Source organism: Hirundo rustica, chromosome 15, assembly GCF_015227805.2.
Source record: "Hirundo rustica isolate bHirRus1 chromosome 15, bHirRus1.pri.v3, whole genome shotgun sequence".
NCBI classification, from domain to species: Eukaryota; Metazoa; Chordata; class Aves; order Passeriformes; family Hirundinidae; genus Hirundo; species Hirundo rustica.
This window is the reverse complement of record NC_053464.1, coordinates 2,824,210-2,846,320: the sequence shown is the minus strand read 5'-3', so window position 1 is coordinate 2,846,320 and position 22,111 is coordinate 2,824,210. Positions and strand designations below refer to the sequence as shown.

At 48.4% G+C, this 22,111-nt stretch overlaps 1 protein-coding gene across 2 annotated transcripts in view; it reads left to right on the top strand.

Moving 5' to 3' along the window:
* The first annotated feature begins 629 nt into the window (after positions 1-629).
* The window catches only part of AXIN1 (axin 1), a 71,228-nt gene continuing 49,746 nt past the window's right edge, over positions 630-22,111 (top strand). Inside the window, exons 1-2 of one of the 2 annotated variants that reach the window (XM_040078802.2) lie at positions 630-855; positions 2,812-3,783. In XM_040078802.2, the coding sequence (XP_039934736.1) occupies positions 2,906-3,783 (878 nt within the window). In that variant the 5' untranslated portion in view covers positions 630-855; positions 2,812-2,905. The remainder of the gene's footprint in view (positions 856-2,811; positions 3,784-22,111) is intronic. The other variant, XM_040078801.2, reaches the window with a different exon arrangement.

The following is a 22,111-nucleotide window of genomic DNA, read 5'->3' as shown; positions in this document are numbered from 1 at the left end:
GGAGAAGCCGGACACACATCGCAGGTTACAAACCAGCTCCAGTTGTTGCTTGAGACAAGAGCGGCCGGTGGACCGGTGCCCCTACATCCCTAGGCACATGGTGCGTGGTCCAAACTGCACAAAACTCAGGTGTGTCAGGGTGTTCAACACGGACAGAGCCGTGGAGGCTGGTGGTGTTTGAGGGTTGATGCCTTTCCTGGGCAGAGCCCTTCGACGAGACCCTAGAGGTCCCCGAAGTTTCTCTGAGGCTGTATCTGCCCAGGATGCTCGGGGGCTTCCCTCATCCAGAGCCGAAGCCCTGGAGCCACTCAGCCCCTGAGGTGCGCACCCAGCCGGGGCTCTGCGGGAAGCCCAGCCTGAAGCCCTGGCCACGTGCCGGAGCTGTCCGGGGAGCCCAGCCCGTACACTCGGCAACGTGCTGCGGCTCCCGGGGCTCGGGGCCTCCCCGAGCAGGGACCTCCGTGCTCCCCCGGGCCCGTCCCGCAGCGGGTGCGGAGCCCGCAGCCGCCCCGAGCCCCGAGTGCCGCCGCACCGCCTCCCCGGGCCGGGCCGGGCCCGCTCCGCCCCGCTCCGGCCGCCGGGCCCGCAGTACCGGGCGGGGGCGCGGGGGGCGCGGCTGAGCCGCCGTGCCGGGCTGGGAGGCAGCGGCGCAGGCGGAGCGGAGCGGAGCGGGGCTCGGCTCGCTGCTGCTGCTGCTCTCGCTCCCCGCCGCCGCCGCACCCGCCTGCGGCCGCGGCCATGGGCGTCCCGGGCCGCCCGCTTTGTGCCGCCGCCGCCCCTCCGGGCCGCCGCCGCCGCTGAGCCGCATGGGCCGGGCCCCGCGCCGCCCCGGGCCGCCGCCTCCGCTCCGCGCGGGTGAGTGAGGCGGCCCCGGCCCAGGTCCCTGCGCTGAGGCCGCGCCGAGGCCGCCGCGGGCGGGGAGCGCGGGGCCGCGCCGGGGCCGCCGAGCCGGGCTAGGCCGCCCCGGGCGCGGGGGGGAGGCCGGGCGGGCCGGGAGGGCGAGCGGGGCCGGGGGCGGCGGCGGGGGGGCGGCGCGGGCCGGGTCCCGCGAAGTTGCCCGGGGGGCCGGCGGGGGCCCCGAGCGGCGCTCTGTCAGCGGCGGGGCCGCCCCGGAGCCCGCCCGGCCCCGCGCGTCCCGCGGGCCGGCCGGGGGTCCCCTCCGGAGCCGGGCGGGCGGCTCGGCCGAGCGCCTCGCGTGTCCTCCGGGAGGCACCCCGGGGCTGCCCCGGCCGGGGCGAGGAGCCAGCGCCGCTCCGCCGCAACAATGCCCGGCGTGGCTGTGGGGCTGCGGTGCCGCTGCCCCGGGGGTCCCCTTCACCCGGCCGGGGGTCACCGGGGACCTGCACCGCAAACGGGGGAGGGGGCGAGTCCCGCTCTCGTTTCCAGAAGCGGGGTAAAAACCACCCAGAACCGCCCCGTGGTGCCAAAGCCCGGCCCCGTCCCGCCGTGCCGCGGCAGGGGCTGCGTGCCGGGGGCTCGGGCCGGGTGTGAGCGCGGCGCTGGCTCCTGCCGCGCTCCTCACGGGGCCCAGCCGTCCTCGCTGGCCGCTCGCTGGCTTGTTTCACGATGGACAGGTGGGCTGTAAGGACAGGCACGGCATCGGCGGCGGTTCTTGGCTTAGCCAGGATCAGGAAATGGGGGGGGAAATCGTAAAGCATCCCAGAGATGTTCGTTGATGTGGGGTTTGATTTGAGAGGGAGGTCGAGATAAGTGTGTGTTTCCTGGTGTGTTTTTACGTGCAGTTGAGTTAATCTAGTGCAAGGAGTAATTTGTGAGGCTGCTGGTGCTCTGCAGTACTTCAGGCTTAGAGGCTGGGGCTGTTCTGTAACACAAGGCTTTTGCTACTCGCTTTAAATGATGAGGTTGATTTGAGCAGCAGAAGTAGCAACCTAGGGATTGCCCTTTTCTCCCTTCCTTGCCTTCCCCATACCTTCCATCCTTCATACTGACTCATTGCTCCTCTTTAAAAAAAAACGTACTTGATCAGGTTTCCTTGTCAAGGTGGTTTTCTCATCTTACTTTGATGACCTGAAATCTTCCCAGGCTCGTAGCATGCAATTTCGCTAGCGTAAATGAACCTTTTCTCAACGGCTTGCCTACAAAAAGCAGTGCTAGAACTGAGCTCCTGTACTAACATGCCCATCTGAAGCAAGAATGCAGTCCAGATGCCCAAAATATTAGGGTCAGCGGTGCATCTGGATTCCCCTAGAGCTAGACGAGGCGACGCGGTGTATTTCTGAAATGCAGAGATTTGTGAGGAATGTGGCGCTGGTATGTCACTTGAGCGTAGGAAAGCCACCTGTGTTTGATTAAGGTGCAGCTCCACTTTCAGGACTAACTGGATGTTCTTTAAAAATAATTTTCACAAGCCTTAAATTCCTGTTTGAGGATAAGAATTTCCTAGATCCATAGCCAGATTAAAATGTGTTGCCTTAGTATGGTCTGATCTATGTCCTGTCCAGGTAGGCAGTGCAGAAGACGGCATGCGTCCTGTGGTACCTGAGTATGGATCTCTTGGATGTGGGCTGCCACACACCAGGGTCCCACTGGTGTTGGGAAATTGGCCGGTGTTTTAGCATAGTGTCAGTGATGCCAAATTCTGGATGTAAAGTTTTGGGATATTCTGTAACTGCCGTTTTTAGCCTCTGCCTGGTTTGAGCTCTATTCTGTGCTCTCAGAAGTTACCAAGCTGTTGATTCTGCTGAAAAAGAGGTGTTAGTACAGTAAAGGTGCAGAGTATAACCATTAGTTTGTTGTCTTAGCGCGTTTATTTCCAGTGATACTCGCTTATTTTTTCCTCATCTGTTTCAGCCGAACAAACTCGTTCACCTTGGAGCTACAAATATTAGTGATTCGAGATTGGCGCTGATCCTCCACTGTTCCCACGCAAGCAAGGACCAGAAAAATGAATATCCAGGGGAAAGGCTTCCCTTTGGACCTGGGAGGAAGCTTCACTGAAGATGCTCCAAGGCCACCGGTTCCTGGTGAGGAGGGGGAGCTCGTGTCCACAGACCCAAGGCCGGTTAGCCACGGTTTCTACTCTGGTAAAAGTGACGTGGTCAGAAATGAGACGTCCACGGCAACACCGAGACGCTCCGATCTGGATTTGGGGTACGAGCCCGAGGGGAGTGCTTCGCCAACTCCACCCTACCTGAAGTGGGCCGAGTCACTGCACTCCTTGCTGGATGATCAAGATGGCATCAACCTCTTCAGGACTTTCCTGAAACAGGAGGACTGTGCGGATCTGCTGGACTTTTGGTTTGCCTGCAGTGGCTTCAGGAAGCTGGAGCCATGTGTGTCTAATGAGGAAAAAAGACTCAAGCTGGCAAAAGCCATTTACAAAAAATACATCCTCGACAACAATGGCATTGTGTCCCGGCAGATCAAACCGGCCACAAAAAGCTTCATCAAAGACTGTGTCATGAAACTGCAGATTGACCCTGACATGTTTGACCAGGCCCAAACGGAGATTCAGTGCATGATAGAAGACAATACCTACCCTTTGTTCCTTAAGTCGGATATTTATTTGGAATACACAAGGACAGGTGGGGAAAGTCCGAAAATTTATAGCGATCCGAGCTCGGGGTCTGGGACAGGTAAAGGGCTACCTGGTTATCTGCCAACTCTGAACGAGGATGAGGAGTGGAAGTGTGACCAAGAGGCCGAGCCGGAGGCCAGCAGGGACTCGGCACCTTCCAGCAGGCTCACGCAGAAGCTGCTTCTGGAGACGGCCACGCAACGCGCGGCCTCGGCCCGGCGCTACAGCGAGGGCAGGGAGTTCAGGTAGGTGAGGAGTGCATCGGGGAGCTGCCACGGGCATGGGGGATATGGGAAACCTTGGAAAACCACAGGTGCTGGGGAGCATCCACATTGGTACAGGATGGCATTGCCGAGTGGTTTGGTGGAGTGCAAGGCTTTGTTTCAAACTAATCGCAGGTTGTTTTAAAGGTGTCTTTAGCTGTTCCGGTCTGATAGTGCCAAATCATCCCTGCAGCATGTTCTTCACCTGGAGAAACTGCTGCTGGAGGTGTTCTGGAGGCAGGTAGGGCTTGGTGGGCAGTGCAAAGCCTTGGGCAGCCGTCATGCACGTGCAGGTGGCTGGGCAAGCTGCAGTGCCAGGTTTGCCGTAGCCTGCACCAGCAGAAGGTCGGTGTTTGGGTACTGTAACATAGGCCGGTACAGCTGCTGGTGACACTTCCTGTGTAGAAATTGTCATGAGCCACTATTGGGAGCTCAGAGGAGATAGATACCCTCACCTTGATGATGTGGGTAGGAGTGAAGCAGCATTGATGATGTTCCCTGATAATGGTACTGCTTTGCATATGAGATAACCAGCGCTGAATTCTAGCGGTGTCAGAGTCAGAATCGCCAAATCCAGTTAAAACCGTGCCCTGCTGAACCTCTTCCCTTCATGGAAGTAATGGCTGGGGGGTTTTTAACTGTAGAATTTGCACAGTTCTGCAGCCTGCTTTTTCTGGGTCCCCCACCCACTTCCAGCCAACATGGATTTTGAAACTTGCTGAGAGCTCAGTTAAAATTCCAGACAATTAACTTAGCAGGGAGCTCTCTGGGATCAATAAGCATGTGTGTGTCTAACCCTTGCTGAATCAACAGAACCCGGCCAGAACACATTCCTCCTTCCCCCCCCCCCGCTTTTTAAAATAAAATCTCCTTGTTTTAAGACCTGCTTAGGCTAAAATCTGACGCTTTGTGAAGATTACGAAATGAAGTAGCTGAACTGTCCTCTTCAAAGCCTCCTGCCTTATGAAAAGCATTTCTGTGTTTAATCTCCCTCGGCCGTCCCTTTAGGCTGGCAGCTGGAAGTGCATCCCACCCCATGCAAGGTCCCGGCGCCTTTCAGCTGGCAAAATGTTCTCGGTTTGATTCTTGTTTTCTTACAGATTTTGAGGAGGGGATGTTGCATGTGAAACTCTTGGAGAGGGGGGAAAAAAAGGGAATTCATGTGGGCTCCTGCTGTTTTAATCAGGAGTCAGAAAAAAAATATCCCAGTGTCTTGGGACTTTCCCATGGAATTAGTAAAAACCTTGAATGTGTTTTAAAGTGCATTTCACTGAGGAGTTGGGTGCTTACCATAAATGAGGGATTAGAAAAGTCTATGATTTAAGTATCTCTTTATTTAACCAGTAGTGGTGTTAAGATTGAAAATAGCTTACTTGAGGATCAGCTGTGTTTAGTTTCCTTACCAGACGAGGTAGTAAATCCTGTGTGTGACACTGAGTTGTTTAGCTCCAGCTTCAAGAAAAAGGTGCACTTCACCCATTATCTGAATATATCTGTGCCAGGTTGTAAAATGGTTTAAGAAATGTGCTGTGAAATAGAAGCATTTTGAAGAAGAGTTCATCAGTCCTGGGCATTTTCATAGGAGATTGGAATAACGTTGAAATTGAAATAAATCTTTACCTGGAGGATGGAGATCAGAGAAAATGTGTGGCTATTAATTTGTAGTGTCCAACAGCCTGTCATTGTGGCTACTGACACTGCTGACCTGTGGGGTAGGGAGGTAAGGAAATGTTTGCCATTCTCACCTGAGCAGGAGTCACTTCTCAGCCTGGAGTAGCTGAAGATAAGGGATTTATTTTATTTTTTGAATGTTGGTCTGTCAGCTTCTGTGGTGTCCGGAGCATTGCCACAGAAGATGCTGCTGAACTGCGTAATCTCTGCATTTTTTTTATTCTAAAAACTGCTGAGACACTAATTTATGAGGTGATTATTCCTCTTTGTGGTTGAATTAACCTTCTTCCTGGATGCTGTATAGCAATAACTGTCTTGAACAAGCTGGTAGTTCTAAGCTGTAGCATCTTTAAGCTGCGGACTTCTTGTTCATTTCCTCTCTCACCTGAGGAAGCTGGAAGCTGGGGAAGCTGCTTGCAGCAGGAAGCAATGGCTGCATGCAGCATTTGAAAAGCTGGGTCCCAATTTATTTTGAAAATTTCCACAAACCTTTTTTTTTTTTTTTTTTTTTGGCATATGTGTGGAGGAATTTCTCATTTCTCTTCTTTGGGGAATGTTGAAATAAGCTGTTTTGCATTATATCTCAGAGCCTGTTTAATCTTCCCAAGATTGAACTTCTATTCCTTGGCTTCCATGGAAACCCTAAATAAAGAGGAATCTAAGCAAATGCAATAGAAGTATTTCCCTGTTAGCAAATGAGCATCTTGAATCAGCTCCAGTTTTTTTTTCAGCAGAAAGTTCATAAATCTTGATGCAGTAGCTCTGCTCTCGGGAAACAAATGTAAAAAATTCCTCAAACGGCAGAAGACAACCCATTATTAGCGCTGGATATTTTTGAAGGTGTGCAAATGTGCAGGCAGATTCGAGAATACCCTGAAGCCAAAAGCATCGCTGTTACCCACTGTGTTTTTGTATGCGTTGGAAAAGGCCAATAGTCATTATCGTTAGGCTCCTGCAAATTAATTGGACATTGGTTATGGATCAGTGAACTTCAAAGAGGGTAACCCCCGAAGATCTCGGGCATTAACTCGCAGCTTCCGAAAGTGACACTAACGTGGTTGTGAGGGCGGCTAAATCGTTCATTAACCTTCTTCCGACACGCCGGGACGGCGTTCCTCGGAGCTGGAGAGCAGAAATTAAACCTGTGCCTGAGAACCGCCTGCAGCCTGCTTTTCAAGCGCTTCAGGGAAACGCAGCCTCTGAAAAAGTTGGATATTTGGTGTTTGGTGGTTTGGTTGTGTCTTTTGCTGGGGTGGGTTTCTCTCTTCAGCTCTGTGTGGGAAGGGGCTCCTGTCCCACTCCCAAAGCATCGGAGAGCAGCGCAGCAAAGGCCTTGCCTTTGCTTTCTGCTGTGGTGGGAGGTGAGACGAGCATATGGTGTTACCTGCCAGCAGCTCTGCCTTCATCTCTCCTGGAAACCAGGCAGACTGAGGGATTTACATTAGTTCTGCCAATTGTTTTGGGTTTTGACCCATTCCATGAAGTGTATAGTATTAAAGAGGAAGTCTGGATGATGGTGATTAGAGGACACGTGGGTGAAGTCTCCAGTTGGTGGGTTTTGAGGAGTGTTGGTGGTGAAGCTGCTGGGCACAGATGGAGAAATTTCTCAGCATGGGCTTTAATATACACAGGGGGTTGTTTTGTTTTTTTTTTTGTAAGAAGCTGGCTCCAAGCTTTAATTTCCACAGTGCTGGGCTGACTAAGCTCACCGCGTTTCACAAGTGTTGGTGGTTCAGATGAAAAGGGTGGGTGATGTGGTTCTCCAGGCTGGTAGGAATCACCAGGAGAGTCCTTGTGCCTGTGCCTGTGCCCACGCACTGGCAGCCTCTCTGGACACGTGGGAGACCAGCTCTCCCCAAAACACACAGCCAGCACTTGATGGTGCGGCGTGCAGAGGAGGCGAGCGGAGAAAAGCTGAAGAAGCTTTAGAGGGACGTAACAGCCTCTGGTCTGGGACAATGCAAGGACAAACTGACGTGTAGAGGCTGGTTCAGGGAAAGCACAGGATCTCTGCATGGCTTAGGGAGCATAAACGGTCCGGCGGTCAGAAGCTCGGGCTGCATCAGGAAGGAGCTGGCAGAAGTTTAGCTGGCAGCCCTAATTTTGAGGTTGGCTGCTTCATTCATAATTAAATATTAAATTGCACACCTCTGACTCAAGACTGTGTGGTGTTGAAGGCGTTGGTGTTAATTGTACTGACTGGTTGGAAAACCGAGGATTCAAAATCACAAACGCTGGTGCAGAAGCAGTCATATTTAGAAAACTTAAAGATGCAATACCCTCTTCCTGATGCTTCTTTTAGCTGGTGAGGCAGCACATGCATCTTAATTGTATTAGGAATTAGGCTGTTGGAGCTTCATGGGAGCTCGTTTGCAGGAAGAAATCAGCTACTGAATGTTAGACCCGTATTTAAAGCTGGGAATACTTACCTTGAATTAAAATTGCTGGGCCCACAGTATCATTTGTAATCAGTACAACCCTGTTTGGGATCCTTGTAGAGCAGTGGCTGTTTCCAGTTTTAAAGAAGATAAGTTGCAGAAGAATAGTTTGGGTTCTGCATTGTTCTTGAGAGAAATCAGTGAATCCAACAGTCAGGGGGCCTGGTGCTAAGAGCTCTAAGTGGTAATTTAGTGGCTGGAGCACTTTAAGATATACAGGACAGAGACTAATGGTGTTTTTGCCCAGAAGTTAACGCCAGCTTTTTAAAATATGTTGTTAAGCTGATGAAACTTCTGTGTGGAAATGCTTACATTACATTAACAGTGTAAAGTATTTATGCTAGTGGTTGCCAAGTTTTAAAATAGGTTTATTTGAAGAAGAATACCTTTTGTGCCCATAGCTTTGCCTCCACACAAATCAAGATGAAGAATTGGTATGTTTGTGTTTCGTTATGGATCAGTGCTTTGGCTACTTTTTAAAGACAGGTAGTTAAGCTTTTAGCACTCTAATTTGATAAATGAACAGTGTTTTCTCCCCTCCTCTAGCAAACAAAGCCTTGTTTTGTTGTGATTGAGTTTTATTTGGTTTACAGAATATTTTCTCTTAAAAATCCATGAGTGGAGTTATGTCCCCCTTTTTGGTCCTGGGGAGATTGAGATTGGACATGGTAAAAAAAAAATTTTGGGAGCATGAAGCAGCCTGGGAACAGAGCACAAGGGGTGGGAATCTCTGTCCTTGGAGGGCCTCATAACCGAGTTAGACAGGAGCTGTGGCCTGACTGGTCCAGTCCTGGTGATGGTCCTGTTTTGTTGTGTGCTTACAATGATGGCACAGATCATGAAATACTATATTTTGAGGAGACTGGTTTGAGTTCTGCCTGGTTTCAGAAAGAATGGGGTGCTAAAAGGCTGAGTGGGAGCTGAACCAATGCCAGGAGGCTGAGAAGTCACCCAGGAGGTGGCCACAGGGTGGAAACACCTTGGTTTTGATCTGCTGTTCAACTTGGCTTTATGTTTTAAGAGTTTCTTTGTTGCTACTATAATGGACTAATCCCTTGAATAATTAGTTGCCATTGGACGTTTTAAAAATGATTGCCTCTTGGATGTTTTCCTTTAATAGTCTGTTAGATTCTGGATTTATTAACTATTGAGACAGACTGTGAAATCCTGTTAGGGCAGACTTTCTTGGTGGAAAAGGGGCTGAGAGTGGTGTGGAGACGCTGGGGGAACACATGCTGGCCCCATTTTAGGTTTGAACTGTTGACTTCCGACCTTCCCAAGAAGTCCTGGCTGCCTGCTGGGCTGGGTCAGGGGCTGCTGGAACATGTCATGGTCTTGGGTTATCCCTAGACTTGGGGTTTCAGAAGGTGCTCCAAGAAGTTATGGCTACCTCGTGCAAGGTCAGTCACACAGTCACCACCCATTTAAAATAAATCACAGACTTGATTTGATTACAACTGGTGGAAAAATCTGGTTTCAGAAGCGACTATGTGTAATGCAGAAAATTGCCATGTTTAAAAAAAAAAACGGAACAGAGGTGCTGATATCCTAAATCGGTTCCTGGATATATCATTGGATTATTAGGCTCATCCTTAAATCCATTAAGCAAATTATAGTTAATCAGTCAAATAAAAGAAGAAAGATCTTTTGAGAGGCCCCGTCTTTTGAGCCATGCAGAAGCTGTAGTAATATTTTAATTTTCCATCTGTCAGTGAATGTATTCAGTCACTTTGCTTCCTTATGTGGAGGATTTGAAATTAGAAACTGAGGTTAATTATCTGCATTAAATGAAATATGTGAAGACCACAAAAGCAAAAACCTTCACAATTTGGTATGGTCTGTTAAGCTAGGCAGGCTGCTTCAGAAGGAGAGGGGTTATTTTTCCCTGGTTTTGTTCCGATTGAAGGGTTTTAGTCACAGTAATTGAAATGATTAAAAAGTCAAATTGCTGGTGAATATAATTCTGAGCATCTCTCTGAAAAGATTTGACACTTGGTTGAGAGCTGGGGTTTGCTCAGCCTGGCCTGGCAGCGTGGAACAGCTCATATTGTGTCTCCCCAGCGTGGGTGAGGCTGGGTGTCCTTGGTGCCACTTTATCCACCTCTTCCATGGCAGTGGGATGTTGGAGCTCTGCTGCAGGGTTAGTAAAGATGATATGGAAGTGGAACAATGTCAGATGAAAGCTACACTTTTGAACTTATCAAATACAAAGTATGTCTGACGCCATCTATCCTAATGCTATAAATTAGTTAATTAATGCCTGCTTCACTTGAAAGTGCAGCTTTGGACTCTACAAAGATCATGCTCCTGGAAATACACATTCCCACAGCAGTCAGCTGGGTTTGAGGTGATTTGTTTGTGAAAAGGCTTATTCCTCCTGTGCGGTACACACATGGCTCAGGTGTGAGTTCCTCTGGGGACTGCAGTATCCATCTCCACTCATCAGGTGCAGAGCTGCCCCTTCCTTCACTGGTGCAGCCCCGAGTGCCCAGCTCAGGGAACTTCAGGAAAGGTCTGGCTCTCCTGGAGACACACATCTTGTTCCCCTCCTGTGTACCAGAGTGAGCTGCTTTGCCTGAAGTTACGCTCAGAAATTAAATTGTTGGAGGTCACGCTTGCCTGTAAAAGCAAAACCATCGTTCCTCACAGCCCAGGTCTGGATCCCTCACTGTTGTAAGGCAGTAATGAATTTAAGTAGAACCGTTGCAGTTTTAAGCCAGATTATCTGAATTCTGCAAAGCCCACATGGAAATTGGATTTTACCTTTGAAGACTCCAGAGTACACTTTTGTGGTAGGACCTGGAATTTCTTGATCCCCTGGATCCCAAGATACAACCTCAAAGTATCAGTTTTTTGAAGGTCTTCATCTGATCTAAATAGCTAATAGATGAAGAGCTTTCATCTATCCTGATGATAAGCAATGGAGGGAGGCAAAGCTATAGCTAGGTGAAAAAACCTCTTTGAAATACCCAAGTGAGACCTTACTGGTTAACGGCCTCGTGTTAGTCCCTGGATCTACCTCCAGAGCTTATGACCAGAAACTACTGGGTTTTATCCTTCAGCTCTCCGACCCCCACGTATTCCCTGTCCTGTTGTAGACCGGAGAGTCAGTCCTCTCCCTCTTTCCATCTTCATTTTCCTTCTTTTCTGGAGGTTCAATTTCCTGTCCTTTATCTCCAGCATGTGTTTAGAGGAATGCTGGTGCTGGAATGAGAAGAGCAGTACAACTGGGCAGGTGGGTTTGCCTTTTTTCCAGCACTCCATGTTTAGGTTTGGTTAGGTCTGCTGGAAAACTATGTCTTTAGTGTTTAACGGATTTGCCTTTTTCAGTCATAAATTTTTGTCGTGTTCTTGTCTGGCAGTCAGCCTCTTAGACTGGGAGAGATTTATCTGGAAGAGGAGCTTCCTTGTTCTGCCATTGCTGCCAGCCTGGTCCAGGCTGTTGCTTTGGGGCCTCTGTGGGATTGACTGCTTGGATAGCCAAGGACCAGACGAGCTAATGGCTCCCCCATCCTTGGAAGTGTCCAAGGCCAGGCTGGACAGGGCTTGGAGCACCCTGGGGTAGTGGAAGGTGTCCCTGCCCATGGCAGGAGGTGGAACAAGATGAGCTTTAAGGTGATTCCGTGTTTCTACCACCTCTCCAAGGTTTCACAAGCAAAGTATGAATCAGAGCCAAGTCACTGGAGAGCTCCTAGAAAATAAAGGTGGGATCCATGGAGGGAGGTGTGGGGACTCAGGGATCCCAGCTGTAGCTACTGCATTTGATCAACTTTGTCCTGGCTCTGCTTTACAGAGGTAAGAGCTGCAAAACCATTTGGCACTAGATATGCAAATAGGAGCTGGGATGAAGCTACCGTTACCCTCGAGGATCCCAAAAGAGGAATCAACAAATAGAAATTATTCTATTAGCAGGGGCAAAGTTCACAGGTTAACCATCATGTCAAATCGATGAAATACAGCCTTGATCTCCTGCACAAGGCCTTTATTGTGTATAAATAAAGACTGCCTGAGCAAAGACAGCAAGTTCTTGCACTGTAACATTTGCAATGTGTTGGAGAAAGGGAAGCTCTGTACAGATGGCAGCATGAAATGTCTCCGTTGGAGATTGGCTTCATTCCTGCTTCAAAAGATCATAAAACATGACCTTGGAACCTTCTTACTCTCCTTATGGCCCTACTCAGATTGGATTTCCAAGGGCATGTACTTTTTAATTTTTTTCATAAAATTTGGAGTTTCTGGCTAAGAGGTCTGGTCTTTGTACTTTTAATTCAGTCCATGTGACTGTCGTAACATCTACTTCTTAGGAAATGCGGAGCGTTCCTTCTTGAGCAAAGCCACAGACAGAAGCTGTTGGGTAGGCTGGCAGCCTCAGGTGTGTGCAGCGTGTGTCTCCTGCTCATCTCGTGCTGAACAAAGACCATCACCACAAGTCCTTTCTTGCTTGGTCCGTGGCTCTACCAGGAAAAAGCAATGACAGCAAAGCTGCCTTCTTTGTTGTGGAAATACTGAGATTTCATGTGTCTCTGAACATCTGCACATTCAGTGGAACTTGGCTTTCTTCTCTTGGGAAAAGCTGCTTTGAAAAGGCTCCTTGAACTTAAGACAGACCAATGTTGGCAAAACGAGATGGAAATGGGCAGCAGAGGATGTGTGGATGTGTCACTACAGCGAATGATTTGTCACGTTGTAAAACAGTGTGCTGATTTTCCCCTCTGGATATATCCAGTGAAGTTTGTGACCCGCGGGGTTTGAGTGCTGCCGGCTGGGGAAATTAGCCCAACTGGAGAATTTAAGAAGGCAGAGCATCCCTCTGTCCCCAAGCAGTGGCTTCGGGCCTTCTCCAGCTAGGGCTGGCAGAGCCTGCAAATGATCCATATAAATCTTCCTCTTTCTGAAGGGAGGAAGCTTTCCAAATGGGCATGGGAAAAACTTTCCTTTGGTAATCCTGGAGATAACAGGTCATGCAGCTTCACCCAGTGATCCTTGCACAATAACTTGTGGTCAGGCTGAAGTGTCTATTTTAGAAAGGCATCCAATTGATGGGAGGGAGGTCATGCAGCATTTTTGTTATCTCTTCCCGTGGTTAGTTACTCACTGTTCCCAGTGTGTTCTTTATTGCTCACTTCAGTTTTTTCCAGCTTCGGTTTCTAGCTGCTGTGTTTTGGTGTTCTTTGCTCGATTTGGAGGCTCCAAAAACCTCTGCATGTTTGAAAAAAGCCCTGCTGAATGGCTGTGAATGTTCTCCTTAAGTGGCAGCAGCTTTGTTATGGAAGGCCTTTTGGTTTTATTAGACTTTTCAACCCTCCGGTCGGCTGTTAAACAAGCTGGAGCTTGTCCTGGTTGACAAACCTTCGCTCTGGTCTCAGACCTAACCTACCAGTTTAAAGGCAGTATTCTTTTGTGTGCAGGTTTCTGGGTGGGGACCATCGGGCTTCTAAGGGAAATTAACTTGTGGCCTCTCTTTCCCCTGCCTCCCACCTCAAATAAATTAAGTTCTATGCTAACTGTTCTGTCACTTCCAAAGGCCAGAAGAAAATGTCAGCCTTTAGGTTTTCTGCTACCTGAGGTACTCTGCTCCACACTGAGAGTACAAGTAGGTGGGAATGTGTAATTACATTATAAACAAAACAGCTGCACGATCACTGTCAGCAGCTGAAGATAAAATGTAGGAAGTTTTTTCAAGTGATTCATCCATAATTATTTAAAAACATGTTGAATTTATTCTTAAGCTTTGGAGGAGAATTCTTGCAAGGCTGGCATTTGCTGCCCGTGATGTTTATACACCTGAATAAATGCCTGTCTCAGCAGTTTGTCCATGTTGAGTGCTCCAGATCTAAATCCCTTCAAAGGTAAACCCAGCACACCCTTATCTCCGCTGGCCTTGCTGTCTCCAGGCTTTGCACTGGTGAGGTGGAGTCTGCTATAGCAGCGGCTGGCACTAGGATGGGCAGAGAGACAAGGCTCACACCATTTTAATATTTGTTGTAGATTTGTTCTCCGTAGGTTTAGGCGATGGCAGAGGCTGGATGGCACAAGCACGCTGATGGGACTAGTGGAGAGGTGGTGGGGAAGCAGCTTTGTGTGCCCACAGCCGTGACAGCCAAGCTGCATCTGCTTTCCTCTTTCTACATTCTTCCAGTATCTGTTCTGTGGATTGTAAGGGTCTGGGGAAGAAGGGAGGGAATTTCCTTTGGATGATCCCTCTCAGATGCAGGAGTCTGGTTTTAGAGGTGCTGGAAGTCACCATTCTTTTCCTCTGATTGTGTCATTGCAGTTGCTGGTGTTTTCTGCCCAGCTGGGCGAAGCTGAGTATTTTTATTTTCAGCCCGGTGCTCTTGAGTAGAGGGGTGTTTGTCACATGCTTCTCTCTCCATGATTGCCAAGAAGTCAGAAACTGAAAGCAGCTGAGGGTTGTTGTTGTTGTTTTTGTGCTAACCCAGCACTCTGCCCGACTCACCGGCCCAGATAACATCCACCAGGGCAGGGCCCATGCCCGCGTGGCCGGGAGGGCAGCTGGCACCGCAGTGGGTGGCACTGCCGAGCAACCAACGCCTTGCAGTTTCATCAGGTTCAGGGTGCGTTTTCTTCCCGCCGCAGGTGCGGCATGGGCGCTGCTCCACCGCAGCAGGGCTGGGAGAAGAGGGGAAGGGTCTCCAAGATGAGCATCTCAAGTCGTGCCTCTGCTCCAGAGATCAGCAGGGCACCCCTGATCCCTGGGATACTTCACCAGTCCCTGGGACAAGTCACCAGTCAAGCTCCACTGCTCCATCATGCTGCATGGGTGGAATAGATGAGAAAATCTGAGGAAGACAGAGACTCTAGTACTTGGTTTAGCACCTCTTCTGCCCAACCCTGCTACCAGCAGCCCCAGCTTAGTCAAGAGCTCAAGGAGGCTTTAGGCTCCTGCAGGAGCCTGGGCAGAAAGGTCAGCTGGCCCCACCTTGGTCTGTTTTCATTTCTAGGTGCGGTGCTGGAGCCCCTTTCCTCAAGACCTGACTATCCTTTCCAAATATCATTGACTTGGGTGCTCCCCACCTGAGTGCTCCAGTGCTTGTTGGAGCTCAGGAGCGTGAGCTGGTATCCCATTAGTTTTATAGCGAGGGTGCTGGCCCTGCAGTCCTCCAGTGCCTGCCCACAGCTATTCCACATGCTAAGAGGGGTAGATGCATCCCGCAGCTCACTGGATTTGCCTCCCCAGCGGTAGGACACGCTTGAGAAGCAGCAGTTGCTTGGCCTCAGCAAGGTCACCTGGGTTTTGGTCGCTGGTGGTGACGCCCTGAGTCAGCTCCACATGGATTGCTGTGTTTCTCACTTCATGTAGGTTCTTCTGTCCGGAGCCATCAAACACACTGCCAGCAGTCAAGCTACGAGCAACTCTTTTCCTTTGTTAATTGCTGGCTGTGGCTTGGCACCAGCAGTGTCAGAAACCCTCCCAGGTAGCCCATCTTGGGCTGTGGACTTGGGTGTAGTATGTTGCCTCGGGTGGTATGGAGTGGCATCATCCTCTCACTTCCCGGCTATTGAAATCATCCTGGAAGCCTGAGCTGAAGAAAGAGGGTGGGACTGGATCCAAACCTCGTTCCAGATGGGACAGTAGTGGCAGGAACACCTGTTGTCCACAAAAATGTTGCCAAGCCACTGAAGGCAGTTAGCAGGAAAGAAAAATGTGGTTTCTTTAAAATTTGAATTTTAAAAGTAGTTATTCTTTTTAAATTGAAGGAATGCACATTGATATGCCAAGTAGACAAAACTGGAGTTGGAAGAGCAAGCATTTGAAATTATCCAACCAGTGTAGTTACCAGCTTAAAAAAATAGGCAGATTTGTCAAACAGGAGTATATTCAGTCCTGAGTGAGCAGGATGTAGAACATCAGGTTACTCTGCCTTTGGCACAGAGGACAAGGAAAACAGTCCTGCAGAGCAGCTGAGGGATCTCTTTCCAACCACATTGTTACCAATCCAGTTATGGTGCAGATAAAGTTTGAGAATAACTTTTTCCTTCTTTTAGGGTCTCCTCTTAGTTTTGCAGATATAAACTTTGTATTAAGCTGTCAACCCCTTCATGCCTTCACAAGGTGCTCATGAGGTCTGCTTTTGATGCGGGGCACCCTTCTGTACCAAGCCCCCTTTCCAGCTGACGCTGCAGCCATGGTTTATATTCGTGTCAGGCTGCTGCCTGTCCCAGACTCTTTCAAACACATTGGTGGTTTTCCTTGAGTTAATCTTTCCTCCTCGGTCTCTGTAAAGTAGGATCACAAAAGGCTGTTTCAGTATCTGGCCACAGCTAATCAGGATTTGACTTCTCTCACCAGATTTCTCAAAATACTCATGTTCTCAGTAAGAACATCAGCAGTGGTCACCTTACCTGGTATAGACAGTGGTCCCACTTCAGGCTGGAGGACAGACTACTCTGCTCCTCCAGAGCTCCTTTCCAACAAATACCTCTGTGATTTTAGTCCGTAACTGACTGCCAAGGAAATCCTGAGACTTCAACAGTTTTTATGCAGCAACAAGCCCTGAAGAAATTCATATGCTCCTGTGCTTAAGTAATGGCAGTAACAGCTGAATTGGTGGCCAGGAGACAGGGAGCCATCCCTGCAGAGAATCTTGAAATACAATACTAGAACCTTGATCTGAGGTAAAACTCCAGCAACCCATATGAGCAAGGAAAACCATTTCCCTCCCCCCTCCAAAAAACATGCACTGAAAGTGAGGGATGAAAATGCTGTACTTGATCAACTTATCTACATTAGGTTGCATCCTTATCTGTCTCTCCTCTGTTCGTCTTGGGATGCTTTTAGATCTCCTGCCTAAAAAGTTGTAAAAGAAAAAGGCATGTTTCCTTTCCTCTCCATCATTTAATGTTTTTTAAGTTGCTGTTTGATCCTGATTATCCTGCCTTGACTGTGTACTAGCCGCAGTACTTGGTTACAAATAAAGTACTGGGTTACGAATAAAGGACGTGACAGTCCCTTTAAAAACTCTAAGGCTTAAATCAAGTTATGCACTATTAAAATCAAGCATATTTTTCAAATAAATAAAAGGACTAGATATTTTTTATTGTTGTTTAGATTTGGTATGCATGTTATGATCCTCCCATTCTTTAAATGAGCTAAAATCTGTTCTGGTAGTTAGTTTATCTTTACACTGTGTTTGACCAGAGTCCTACATCTCACATTTGAGGCCAGTGAAGGTGGAAATAGCTAATGAACTATTTTTAGAAATCAGCAGTGCTACGTTCCAGGAATTCCTGCAGTATTTTTCTGAACCAAGTTTGTAGGTTTTGAGCACTGATAGGGAAATATGTCATCTGTGTAAATTGCTCTAAATTACCTGCAATTTGTTGGGAGTTGCCATTTCTAAGTACTTACTGCAACTCTAGATATTTGAGGAAGCTTTTGATTATCCTGCGCTTGTAAAATGTAATTGGCTATTTCTTAATTGTTGTCCTCTGTGAAGTGTAATTACCTGTAATGTAGAGCTTTTTATTTGTCAATGCCGCAAACAGGAAATCAAGAGTGTCTGATTGAGATAAGTTTGGGGACTCCACCACAACTGGTAATTGCATCAGATGACCTGTTTGTGATGGGACTGGTCTCTCCTGTGAAGTCCTGGAGGCCTTCAAAGAACCTGGAAACCTTAAATACCACCTTCCTGTATTGTTGTGCAGAAGTCTGGCTTGTACTTTCCTAAAACTGTCTTAAGAGAGCTGCAGTCTCCTTAGCAAGGTAGTGGTATCTCTTTATTCAGTCATACTGCATGAAGTTTCAGCAGGAATAGACTGCTTTAGAATTAATTTCTTAAATGCAGTTAATCAGAAGACATTGCAGAGCTTGCTTATGTTCATTAATACCTTAGAGAAGTCAGTTAATTAAAGCTTAGCAGCCTGAAGGAAGCTGATAGAGACAGAGAATCCCAGTCCTTGTTGGTATGTGATGGTACCTGGATGTAGAGAATGGGGTTGTACTGAACCTTGATCTGCTGCAGCCTAAAAGCGTGTCTGATCCCAGCTGGACATCTCTTCTGGGGGGAGTTGGTCCTTGTGCCCTGTCTGCTGCTTGGCTGCCCTTGACCCGACTGTGCCAGCATTCCTCTAGGACCAGGACATGTGTGGGAACGTCTTGGATCCTGGATTGATCTGGTTGAGGGGTATGTTACGTGATCAAGGTCTAAACTCTTGTCTCCGTGGATCTGTGTCATGCACAGTCATGCTGAAACCTTTGTTGTCGTCATCTTCCCAGGCCGCATCTGTCCTGGCGGGGACATTAAACATTATTACTTAATTGAACTTAAATGAGGCTGGGAACTCACTGGGAAATTCTTTGAAGTTCCAAGTGGGTTTTGTGTTTTACAGCAGGAGTAGAACCATCAGACCAGGTACGTTCACCCCTCCTTTATCTCCACCCAGGCTTGGCTGTGTTGACCCAGCGCAGCGCTGGGGAGCGGCGCAGGAAGACGTAACATAGACTGACATGTCCAGTCTGGGACTCTGCATTCTGTGTGAGGGGCTGCAGAGACACAAAAGGGACCTTAAAAACCCTCTCATTGCCCGCTGCAGGCCTGGGAGGTGGTGTGCTAAGGCAGGCTGGTTTATGAACAGCTCTGCTTCTCTGCCTGGGGTTCCCAGAGCTTTTGTGTTTGTGTGTTTTTCTTACATGCAGTCTGTGGGTTTCAATATCCTTCTCACTGTGCCTTTAGAGCATGACTGAGAAGTGAAAGCCACTTGAGTGTGTCCTCCAGGAGCTCCTGGCCAATTCTGCCACGCAAAAGCAGCAGCACAAGCTTTCTTTGGAGGAACCTCCTAAAAACAAAACCTTAAAATAACAAGCATCTTCTTGCTAAATTAACTGTCTGCAAACACAGAACTATTTAATTTTAGTTTTGCTCTTTTGATGGCGACCCGGTGCCGAACAGTTCTCAGGGAAAGCAGTGAGTCAGCTTGCCCAACAGTGACTCTATTGATAGATGGAAGGAGTGGCCCTCAAGTCTGTCTAGTCATTGTTGGTGCTTGGCTCCAGTGCCAGGGGCTCTGAGGGCAGGCTCAAACACCTCGCCAGCCTTGGGAGATCAAACGCTATGAGTCAGGCCACAGAAAATCATGATAGGGACCAAACTAATTAAACCTTTTTTTGCTTTTCCTTTTTTTTTTTTTTAACCCTGTTTTGGGAGCGGGGAGGAAAGGACACACACGCACTGGGGTGTGTGGGACCTGCCAGCTCATGTGTCCTTGCAAGTTGACTTTTCTTGTGCCTCCCAAGCTGTTCTAATGGAAACTTTGCCTAATCCCTTCTCTGCTCTGGAGTGATGAGTTCTGCCGACTTTCTCTCTCTTGATATCCTTTCATTTCTCACCTCTCTGTGTTAGGGCATTGAGGCAGACCTGAAAAATAAACATTTAGCACCAACACAACACTCTTACATATCCCAGCTTCTTGTTATTTTTCAATTCAAAATGCACATGAGCCAGAAAATGTTTTAAGGGAGGCTTTAATTATTTCTATTTTTTTGTCATTTTGATCAAGGTGGGAGAGGCAGGAAGTAGACAGATGGTGAGAAGTGCAGCTGTGCTTCAGCCCCACCAACACCTTTCCGTTGGGTTTTCCCATCTCCTTTCCCAAGGCATGGCTTGCTCTCAAATATGAGGAACCACAGCCACAAACTCTACAGCTTCCAAGAGAACTCTGACTATAAACCAAACCTTAAAGGTTATGGATGTGAAGGACCATATCCTATTGATGTCCCTGGTCTTCATGCTAGCACTGCTGTCCCATGCCGTTCCTTGAGTTGGTACTGTCCCCTGAGCAAGAGAGGGTTACAGCAGGCACCAAGAGCCTCCAACTTCACTGTGGGCTATTAAATGCAAGTGCCACACACTTCAATACCTCAGGCCATACTGCCCCGAGCTTTCTTCAGGTGCTCTGAACATGTGGTGTTCACCTCCCATCTCCCAGGCACCAGGAGCAGGCCAATTTTCAGCATAACGCACAATCTCAACTATTTTATTGCTTAATTTAGGCCATAAAGTCCCTTTGATGTGTTGTGTAATGCAACGTTCATTCTGAAAAAGTGGGTGGAGTAGCTTTATGGTATTATAAAAATAAATAAAATGCCTGGCAGGATTTTGAAACCACATGGTCATTCCTCCTCTCTCTGCAGATAAGTTGATTGTTGAGAGAGAAATCTTGCTTAATATCTAACTTTGGGTGATTTATTTCTCCAGAGTCCTTTCATCTCCAGTATGTATTGGGTTATCTGTGCCTTCTAATCTGATTGTTTTAAGTGTGATCAAAGAAACCAAGAGAATGCACTTTATTTTCCCACTGTATGAACAGAATGCTGTTTGTACAGTGCATTACATCACCTGTTCCTGCTGCTCCTGAGTCCTGCACCAAATGGCTGCGGTATAAATAGAAAACAGAATGGACTTGTAGGGGGTGATGAAATTTGTTCCACTTGCTGAGTAAAACAGAGTTAACTCAATGAATGCTTTCTTCACGCCCAGCTCTACCTCAGCACACAACAACATAGGCTGAAAATGTTTGGAATAACTCACTTGTGCAGTGCATGGAGCTGGCATTTGGCAGCCTCAAGGAGCTGTGTTGAAAATCCACGGGGGATGGCAGGCAGGGAGACTGCCCTGTCGCTGAAATTGCTGGGATTCTTTCCAGGCTATGCAAAGAAAGAGTCTGGCTTTGCATCAGCACCATCGGTTGTAGCTGTGATGGTCCACAGGTAGGGTCTGTTGGTAGAGGTGGTCGCCATCCTTGCTCAGGCTTGGTGCTGCAGGATCCCTGCACATATGGAGGGCTTTGTCATCCCCAAAAACCCCTCTGTCGAAAGCAGCTCGCTTTTGGAAGGTCTGGAGGAAGCAGAGCACGGGGCCCCACCTGGCTGTTGTAAATTGTGCGCTTCTGGGGAATTAGCACCAAGGAGCAGCTCTGATTCTCATCGAGGCCCAGGAGATGCCTCTGATGTTAAGCCTGGAAGCTGCTTGATTGTAAAAATGCCAAATTGAAGAAAGAATATTTCTTTTCTGATATATCTTAGTGCTTCACCACCACATAACCTCAGTTATGTCCCTGGAGGACAGCTGTCCTCTCTGCAGCTTTTGCCGTGTCTCCCCTCGCTGATGTCTCCTGGCCTTTTCAGGGACACTGAGCAGCATTTTCACACCAATTATCTAATTGATTAATGTATTTAACTTGGAACATTTCCTCTCAGCCTATGTTTGACTTTCAGTTTCTTACTTCTCTTGTAGACCGGGAGCGTAATCTGAGGGCCTGGATGTTTCCTTGCTAGCTTTTCCAAGCTGTAGCTGTTGGCCTTAAAAAAAAACCTAAAAAAAAAAAAAAAGAATCCTCTTTCCTTACTGACCTTGCCTTGACACACCTACAGGCCCTCATGGAAATCCCACCCTGAGTAAATAGTTCACGTTTTTATTCAGAGGAGAACTGCGGTGCATCAAAAGGTCAGGGAAATCATTTGGGAGATAAGGTGTTTTTATCTTAAGCAATTAGTCCTTAGTGTTTGGTTGTTTTTTTTCATTTTCTAATTGGATTGGAAGTTGTTCTTGAGCAGTGCGTGGTCGCCATAGGAATAGTGCCCTATAAAGATGCCTAAAAACTTGTGCTCCTCTGCCCCATCCTGCCCCTGCCACCCTGTTTGCTGGGAAGCAGAAAGCCATGAGCATTTCTGACGTGCCATTCCAGCAGGATGGGGCCACTATCTCCCCATCAGCCCCCGGGTGCCGATCATCTGATATTCATCAAAGTTTTGCCCATCCATCACTGGGCTGCTGGTGGTTTCTTCTGTCTGTAGTCCCCAGGTTGGAGGAGCAGGAAGGAATCAGGGAGAGGACGGAAGCATGGAGTTTTCCCTTCGGATGTTGTCGTAGTGTGGGTTAGGCAGGACTAACCTGGACTGCTCAGGTGCTGCTGGGTCTCCTCCTTGCTCAGATGTCACCCTGTGCAGTGGGGAATTCTCCTTCTCTGAGCAAACCAAGCCACTCTGCAGTTTCTAGTGAATTATAGGGAAATGACAGAGTCCTTGCACCAATATAAAATTGACCAAGTCTTTCCCAGTGTCCCTGCAGGGTGCTGGGCAGTGGGAAGGACTGTGCAGTTTCCTGGCCTTGCCCTGCACAAAGGTCTGTCACCTCTGAGTGCAGCAGGACGCTGAGCTGGCTCTCTGCAGACTCACCAGC